The sequence below is a fragment of the Zerene cesonia genome, chromosome 15, assembly GCF_012273895.1.
Source record: "Zerene cesonia ecotype Mississippi chromosome 15, Zerene_cesonia_1.1, whole genome shotgun sequence".
NCBI lineage: Eukaryota > Metazoa > Arthropoda > Insecta > Lepidoptera > Pieridae > Zerene > Zerene cesonia.
The window spans coordinates 1,398,828-1,408,948 of record NC_052116.1 but is presented as its reverse complement, the minus strand read 5'-3'; the positions used below and the strand labels follow the sequence as shown (position 1 = coordinate 1,408,948).

The window sequence follows — 10,121 nt, the reverse complement described above, 5'->3', positions numbered from 1 at the left end:
GTTATAAATATTGATAAAAATTATATATTATTAATCAAACATATGAACGTATAAATCACGCGGCCGGATCTTAGACTACGGAACACCTACTAATATTATAAATGCGAAAGTAACTCTGTCTTCTTCACGCTTAAACCACTGAAATGATTTGAATGAAATTTAGGTACAGAGGTAGGTTGAGAGCCAGGATAACTTATCTAGGAAATCCCACGGGAACCGTAACTATATAAGGAATAATTTTTCCTGCACTTTGAGGGCGAAGTCGAACGTGAAAAGCTAGATGCATATTTATTAGATTCTACTGACCAGCTGACACAAATGTTTCCTCTTTATTATATTAGTTTAAACTCTCTTATTCACGTGTCTCTGATTACCCTTTGAAAATCCCGTAAATCTCCTTCTGAAGCATAAACAGACAGATGTCATAATTACATAAAGGTATTTGAATTAATTGTAGATATATCTTATTTAATTCATTAATATTTTAAGTTTCCTAGATACTATCCATAGAGTACCGAATCATATTTCTTTCGTTTTCTGTTGTGGTAATGATTATATATATATAGTATAGTATAAAACAAAGTCGTTTTCTCTGTGTCTATGTCCCTATGTATGCTTAAATCTCTAAAACTGCGCAACGGATTTTGATGGGGTTTTCTTTAATAGATAGACTCGTTAAAGAGGAAGTTGTATATGTATAATATCTATTAAACTATTCCAAATTTAACACATGCGAAGCCGCGGGCAAAAGCTAGTTACATATAATTAAATTTTATACGAGAGACAATATAAAATCTAGTGGCAATAAAAGAGCTGTATTTTTCTATAGGCATTACCGTTCACCACGATCGTAGTCGGTGCTTATAACAATCTGGATGAGTGCCGGGTCCACTCCGTCCTGGCTAGCGGTGAGGAGCTGAAGACCAGCTTCGTGGCTACATCATCAGGAACCCTGGTCCCAGGGGAACCGGCCTGGGCCAATTATGTGAAGGGTGTGCTTGCTAAGTTTCCAGGTGAGGATTAAAACCTAGAGCTTATTATTCATGTTGAGGTAAAAAGTAGTATATGTTAATACAGACTATATATCTAAATCTGGACCAAATTTAATACAGATCTCATATACTGTTCTTGCGTGAAGACAAACTTAAAAATAGGACGACGTAGGAGGCACCAAGTTTTCAAATACAAAAAAAAAAACCTATTATATTGGTTCTCTCAGTAAAAAGTTACGAGGTAACAAACACAAAGAGATATAGTCGAATTGACAACCTCTTTTTTTGGAGTCGGTTGTAAATCCTGTCGCTGCGACGTGAAATGGGATTAATGGGATAACGGGAAAAGAAAATAAATAACCTCCGCCAATTGCTTATGATTTTCTTTCCAATGCTTTCATGCTTTAAAATTATTATCGTTGTAAGATTTTTTTACATAGTAAGCTTAAAGTTAGGTCTTAAATGTAATCTACAGCACCACTCCCAAGAGACGTATATTTCCGTAACCCGTTTATATGTATGCATTAATGTTATGAATATGAAATTAATATAGTTGAATTAATAATATATATCTTTGATATTTTCAAGAACGGGGTCAAATGTGTAACTACTTCATTTTGGCATTATATTTAGCGAATTCAAAATGTTCGCTTTGATCATGTATCTTTCGAAAACTAATTTTCACCTGACCTGAAGAGCTAGCTGCGCCCCGCGGTTTCACCCGCGTAAGTCTGTATCTCGTTGGAATATTGAGATAAAAAGTTACCTATGTGTTATACCAGTTGTCCGTCAGCTTTCATTGCAATCGGTTGAGTAGTTTTTGCGTAAAAGAGCAACAAACACACACACACACATCCTTACAAACTTTCGCATTAATAATAGTAGTAGAATAGTAGGACTAGTAAGATAGGATATACTGTCGCGGACGAATTCCAACAAGCACCCGTGGCCCCTTCACTTATGTGGCTCGACGGAACATAGAGGGGTTTTAGTCGGTAGGAATCCGACATAACCCACGACCTCTTCCCCGGGGGCCGTGAGTATCTATGTAAGATTTCCCCACTATAAAAAAAAGGATAGGACATACTGCAATTCTACATAACTACCCGATTAGTGTAGTCAGTTAATAACAAACGACAGCCAATCATAAATACTATTAACAAGATGAGGGTAGTTGTACCGAACATTGAATAATCAACGTTTCAACAACAAGACACAGTCCATATCACAGAGTACTTCGTATGATCCGCACGTACACCCTGTTTCTGTGATTCGACAGTTTATAGGACTCGATAGCTAAACGAGTGACAAGTTATGAAAAGTGACATCTGTATGGACGTGAGCCCATCAAGAACTCAATTTCGATGTTATTGCACTTGCATTTTCATAGAGTAGGACGCCACGGACTATATGTATGTTAAACATAACACCTATGCTGTTTATGTTAATGTAAAGAGATGTCTAATTAATCTTCTTTTGATGTGCAGCTACTCAAAATATCAATAAAATTTAATAGGTAATCCTTAAACGGTTGACGAGATATACTAAAGTCGTAAAAAATGCCATACTGCCTTTCCGAAAGTCCACAAAGCGCATGCAGTTCTCGCGAGAGATGCCAGGAGCGAAAAGCTTGCATTACATCCGAATGCCAATTTCCAGCAAAAAAGAATCCAGAGTGATTTTAACCTGAATCTGGTATTAATCATGATTTTTTTCACCCGTGTGTCAGGTTTTTCTAATACCTTAGTCCAAATAAAAAGGTCCATTAATAAAACAGCTCGTTAATACAAAGACTAGTCCACTCCTTTATTAATACTCGTGGTTTCATTGACCCTACTATCAATTGAAACATCTGCTCCTCAAATTAAAACAGTCAATCAAGTTCAACATTATTTGATCTATCCTTGATCAACAAATAGACGGTCGGTCGTGCACCCTGCCTTTGGGGAATTTAAGAACTTTTACGGAAAAGTGTCTCCTTTTTATGATGATGAGTATCAAGCAACCTCGAATATGAAAGAATGTGTGAACCATTATCCTACTAATGTTATAAATCCGAAAGTTTGTAAGGATGTGAGTGTGTTTGTTGCTCTTTCACGCGAAAACTTCTGAACCGATTACAATGAAATTTGGTATGTAGTCAGCTGGACAACTGAAATAACATATAGGCAACTTTTATCCCGATATTCCTACGGGATATGGACTTACGCGGGTGAAACCGTGGGGCGCAGCTAGTCGGTATTAAACGGTAAAGGGTTATCAAATGGGTTAAGGATGAAAAGTGGAAAACGTGTGGGTTGAGGAAAAAATTGTTTGTCTTAACAATTTGAGATATTTTTAGAATACTTTTACTAATGTTGTAAATGCCGAGCTGTTCTTTGTTTGTTTATGTATTTTTAATTTGCGTCGCAACGGAGCGAGCATTGTATGAATTTGTCCGGAGTTTGTTAGGAAGCTAGAGATTATTTGCCATTTTATTGCGAGAAAACTCTTATTCCAATGGGAATTTCTTTGATCAAAGGGGGAAGCTGCGGATAGCAGGTAGTTTATACATGTGCTTTTATTATCTATCCTATATTATACAAATTATTAGTTCTTAACAGCATTACATGAAATTTTAATTATTAGATTATTACGTCAACGTTTTTAGTGTTTACCTAGGGTATACTGTTATTTGATTTTGAACCTTTCATATGTATTCTGTAAGATATAATATATCATTTATTTGATAAATATGAATCCTCTTATATATAAGAGCAAATTAGACGTAGATATAGAGGACGATTCTATCATGAAAGCGTGTTTGTTTTTTTGTTTCTTTTTCACTATATTTATTTAATAGATACAAAAAAAATATTTTTTATTGCCACCAATAGATACAGACGGGATACACAAGATATGTAAAAGTGTTCCTTGAAAATATTACAAAGTTTCCAAAAAATATGGTATCATCTATTTTATTTACCCAAATATGCTAGCATTTTTTTTATTATTCCTCATAATATATACATTTCGCTTTCATAATTTCTTTAATACAAAAATTTAAAAGAAAAATAAGAAGCGCTCCAATAACCGTCTTCACGAACGACTTACCGCGCGAAATTTTTTCCATTTCAATGAACTCGTGATATAGGTATAATATAATATTTCAATTGATGTCCAAACGTATCACACGTAGAACAGGTATTTATTAATCAACTCGACTGTATTTCTTGTGTTTGTTAAATCATAAATTTTACACGAGTGAACCTATTTTGATAATTCTGTTTTTATCTGAAATTCAATAATTCAAAGACAGCATGAGGCGAAATTTGAACTCGCATCTGTTGCCGTCACAAGTAAAGAGAATAGAACAAATTCGATTACTGATCTTTAATCGTGTATAGCCGAGAAGTCAAGCATTGCCACGGTACGGGAAGATGCAGTTTCCCGCCTCATGGTGGTTTTCTTTTTTTAGGTCATTGCGGCCAAATGAGCTGGTTCGCTTGATGGTAAGCGATCACCACCCATGAACATTCGCAGACGTCCCTGCGAATTCGCTGATCGCTTTGAAGGGGTAAGGGAAAGAAGGAGAGGACTGGGAAGGGTGAGGAAAAGGAAATTGGTCTGGCTTTCTTTCTGAACTTTAAACATTTTCAAATGCGTTATTAAATTTTAATGCAATTAAACTATAAGAAACAGCTTCCATTATAACACAGATAGAATATATATTACTATACTAGTATTTTATATTCACTGGATGAATAATAACTGTTTGAGACGGTCGGTTTTTCTTTGTTGATACATTTTGCAATCCAATTCGTTATTTCGGATTGTTTTGACACAATTCATGATTGTAATTTGTTATTTTGTACAATGCTATCCTCTCGAAAGAATTGCTTATATTATTGTTGCTGAGGATTTTATTTATTTTTAATTTAACCGCGCATTATCACATCGCCACTGCTCGTAACGGTAAAGGCATCGTGAGGAAACCGGCTTGTCCAAAAGTTGACGACATGTGACATCTGCCTGCACTTGGTCAGCGTGGTGGATGATGGCCTGAATCCTGTGTTATTGCAGTAATAATATGGGCTGATGATGATGATGGTCATGCTTTTTTTGATTTCTTCTTGAAGCTTATTATATAAAAACTCCAAAAGTCTGTTATTTTTTTCAGTGAAAGTTCGTGGGTTTGACGCTGTGATTGTATCAGACGTGCCCATGGGTTCCGGGGTGTCCAGCAGTGCTTCCATAGAGGTCGCTTTTTTCACATTTCTCGAATCTCTTACGGGAAGAAGCGTTGAGTGAGTATATGAATCACTTTCTCTATTATGCCTTATTATATTGTATCTTTGGTAATATGATAGAGAAAAGAGAGTACTCAAAAAGTGTGGAATCGATTAAAAATTATTTTACCCACAATAATATATACAAGCCTCTGGGAAGTCCAAATTATTTCGGACCACCGCGCGATGAAAAGCATTTACCACTGTCCATGAAAGAATGACCACATTTGCAAAGGCCCTAAAATGCAAAAGTGCTCAAGTGGGGCCTGAACATACGAGACCTATGCATTCGTAACGTGTAAATATTGAGTTTCATATTATATTATTTTACTATCTTCAGCCCAGTTCAAAAAGCCCAATTGTGCCAGAAAGCAGAGCATGACTTTCCGGGCATGCCATGTGGCATTATGGACCAATATATTGTGACCCTTGGGAAGAAAAACCACGCCCTCCTCATTGATTGTAGGTAAGATTAAAAATGCACAATTTATTTTATGATATTTATTCAGCTTTGCCCGCGGCGTCGCATGGGTAACATTCGGAATACTTTAATAGATGTTATTATACATTGGATTCCTCTTGAATCTCTCTATCTTCTACGTCTAATGTCTATGTCTATACCCGTCTTAAAAATATCTCGGTACCGAATTCCATCCAAGTCCAGTGGTTTAGGCGTAATGAAAAGACAGAAAAAATGACTTCCCCATATTTTATAATATAAGAAGAGATCAGTATGATAAATGAAAAATGCAAAAACATTGTAAACTACCATGCTTACAGTTATTTTTTGCATAAGAATTCCATACAGCTATTTCAAAATAAACAGTTCGCTCCGTTGTTGACATAGTATGCAATTAAGTATTTCACTTGCTTCTTTCGTACTTGTTTGGCGTGCTTCATATTAAGGCGAGGTCAGAAGGAATCGGCGAAAATACGTTTTTTAGAATTAATTCAGGGATTTAACTATTGAATCGCCGGGAAAACATATATTTAGAATAGTGAAATGGTATTTATTAGAATTGTGAAATAACACGACAAACTCAAACTCACACATTTATTTATTTAACTAGACTTCTTATTGAATTACTTTTGAATGGTCATAACACAGTTTTAACATTTACCACCTGTTTGGTAAGCAGTTTCTACAGAGAAGCGCCGGCAAGAAACTCTGTAGTGATAGAAGTACGAGTATTTCCGTCAAACGATATAGGAATTATTAGCGATATACATATATAACGATATAGATATATAACGATATAGATATAAGGATGGAAATTATGATTTATTTCGGCCATTATAATGATGAAGTCGTTCAGATTTTTCATCTATTCATATTATACTAACTGTGGGAATTCAATCGTTTTAAATTAAACCATAATTTCGTAAACATCGTTAAAGCTTAATTCCAATGAAATGTAGATATTTCAATGATGTATACTTTCTGATTGTTTGAATTGTCCAATAAAAGTAATCGTATACTAATCAAATTATTAACATTTATTTTTTCAGTATGTCATTGCGATAATACCTGTTGTTTCATTTACAATGGTATTGTTAGACATCCCATACAAACATGTCTTCGAATATATAATACTAGCTTTTGCCCGCGGCTTCGCACGCGTTATAATAATTTTCTTTCGTTTCCCCATAAAGCTGTATAAAAAAAATGGAATCAAAATCCTTATCAAAATATTTTTAAAGATTTAAGCATAGATCGGGACATAGGGAAATCGAAAGCGTCTTTGTTTTATACTATGTAGTGATGTGTGGTGAATAAGTAAGTAAATAGTTACACTATGTAAGCAGTGGTACACAAAAAATATAACGATAGTATATTTTTTTAAGTTTATTAGGCTAGTCTCTGGTACATTTATGGGGGGTCGGAGGTCCCTTACCCGTACCATTCCCGGTCATTTTCTTTATTGCCCAATCTTAATATCGAACATTTGTTAGGACCCCAGAGGCCTCTTCAAATTTTCATGGGCGGTGGTAGCGCTTATCATCAGGCGCCCCACCAGATCTTGGATAGCCTTGCTTATAAAAGCATGATATTATACCTACTGGTCAAACAGTTAATCTGGCGACTACTTTTCTAAGCAAAGCCTACTACTACCAAACTACTTCAATACATAACATTTATAGTTTTAATAACAAACTCGTAAGTTGTGTATTGGAAAATTTTACAAGTCTTCCGTATAAAATTTCCAGTGTCAAACGAGTAGTTAGTTAATTTCATATAGCACATTATAGTAGGTACTAATAGGTTTCCTTTCCACTTCACTGCGGGTTTATTTTTAAAACTTAATTTCTTAGGAGTTTTTATTCGACCTTGTACAGACTGAAAAAACACACATACAATTAACCGATGTAAATAAACGAAAGTCAGTATACCACCATTTAAGATTGAAAATGGCTACTAATTGAGATAAATTATTGTATTTATTGTTATTGATACTTTTATAAAAATATTGAAAGTGAAATAAAAAGGTAATCTAATATCTAAAATACCTACTATATTATCACAATATGTGTTGTCATGGTAACGGAATAGATACTTTGCTTTTATTTCGGTTGGTCATGTTACTTAATTAAAAGGTTATTATATACCTACCTATGAGCAATACCTAGTAAGATCCCGTGTCCCCCAGTGGGGTATGGGACAGACGTAAATGCTTTAACATTTACATAAATTTCGGTGAAGTGCGAGTCGAAAAAAAATGTTACCCATGTGTTAATGACCGTGACTCGATTGTTTTATTATTTGTTATTATAGCGGCAACAGAAATACCTTAGTAATCTCTGAAAATTCCAACAGTTGAAATGTCATGGTTCGTGAGATACAGCCTGGTGACAGATAGACGGACAAACAGACAGACAGACAGGCAGAGAAGTTTTAGTAATAGGATAATCCCGTTTTACCGTAACAGTTATTTTCTTGGATAACGGTAAAGGAGAAAATAAAACAGAGGATCATAGGATCGTTATAGTGATATAACTGATCTCTTCAAACAGTATTCAGCACGATCGGATGAATTTCTATAGCAGGACCACAGATAACGTAATACTATGCAGGACGAAACATTATGGCAGCTACATTCGTATTAAAAGTTTGAGTATGGAATTAAAATAGCTTAAAACTGATTTGAATTTGATTTAATGATTTATTTATTCCATATTATACAATACAATCAAATACAATCAAACGAAATTGCATATAAATAGTTGGCACTTTATAAAGATACACTAGTTCCCACACTAGGATCCCCTGTGTTGTGGGCAACTAGTCTCTTCCGATATTACAGAAATTTTTAATTTCTAAATATTCAACCAAATATTTGGATATTGACTAATATGGGCCTTAAGTTACCCGAAATAAATCATATATAAATAATTAAACACAAAATAGACTACCCATGAGTTTTCTTGTGTTTGGTTTCACGCGAGTATTATACATTTAGAAATTAAAAACTTTTCAACGGATTTTAAACGCGATTTATTCATTATATTATTAACCCGACGTTTCGAACACTTTACAGCGAGCGTGGTCACGGGGAGACTCACCAGTCTCCCCGTGACCACGCTCGCGTTTAAAATCGCGTTTAAAATCCGTTGAAAAGTTTTTAATTTCTAAATACCCATGAGTTATTAAATATAAAAATCAACTTATGAAGATTTGAAATCCCGTAGTTATGTTATAATTAACGGCATTCTGAACTGCTCTCTAAAATTGACTTAATTATTTGTGATTAGCTGCGCCCCGTGGTTCCACCCGCGTAAGTCCGTATCCCGTAGGAATATCGGGATAAAAAGTTGCCTATATGTTATTCCAGTTGTCCAGCTGTCTACGTACTAAATTTCACTGCAACTAGTTCAGTAGTTTTTGAATGAAAGAGCAACAAACACAGACACATCTTTACAAACTTTCGTATTTATAATATTAGTAGGAAGTAGGATAGTAGGATTAGGTGTGAATTGACTTTAGATTTCCTTAATCTGAGAACGTTGCATGGTGAACACAAGATTTCAAAATAGTCCAAGAATAAAGAAGTCTGTACCTTTTTCCCTTGTTTTATGTAATGGCCAACTGAACTGGTGGTTTGCCTGATGGTAGGCGATCACCACTGAACCTGAACATTCGCAGAGGTAAGACCGTTCGTTGCCCGCTTATATGGACGAAAACATAAGAAAAGGATTGACGAAGGGAAAAAGAATTGACCTGAGAAGGGAAATTAAAAGGATACAGGCCTCCTGCTCCCCTACTCACATTACAAAATGCTATAGCATGTTACATTTCACGCCGATCGTCTGTGGCGGTGTGGTACCTTCCCCGGTGCGAGCTGGCCCATTTCGTGCCTAAGCGTGCTCGAATCTCATAATGAATATGTATATAATATGTAAATATTTGTATTTGTATATAATTCTAAGTGTCATATCCATAATACGTATATCATATTATTGATAGGACACTAAGAAACATAATATTATGTCATCAAAGATACTGATCTCATTGAATATCATATTAGTATTCTGAATTAATAAGGATCCGAATTAACACCTCCCTTCTCCTTACACCCAGTTCTATAGGAGGGAACACGCCTTTTGCTAAATAATCTGCGTATAATTTCACATTCTTGGGTCCTGAAATTCGAATTTCATATGAGATGACAATTAAACATAATACAATGTCTTATTTATTACTAGCTTTTGCCCGCGGCTTCGCACGCGTTAAATTTGGAGTAGTTTAATAGATAGTATTTTCTTGTGTTTGATTTCACGCGAGTATTAGAAAGAAAGAAAGAAAGAAAGAAATAAATTTATTGTCTATAAACACACAGCACCGCACATACACAAAAACCTTAAG

General features: G+C 35.0%; 1 protein-coding gene across 1 annotated transcript in view; it reads left to right on the top strand.

Annotated features, from left to right (window-relative positions):
• Positions 1 to 10,121, top strand: part of LOC119832362 (galactokinase-like) — a 29,110-nt gene that overhangs the window by 7,864 nt on the left and 11,125 nt on the right. The window contains exons 3-5 of the mRNA XM_038356031.1: positions 830 to 1,013; positions 5,152 to 5,278; positions 5,601 to 5,726. Coding sequence (XP_038211959.1) covers positions 830 to 1,013; positions 5,152 to 5,278; positions 5,601 to 5,726 — 437 coding nt within the window. The remainder of the gene's footprint in view (positions 1 to 829; positions 1,014 to 5,151; positions 5,279 to 5,600; positions 5,727 to 10,121) is intronic.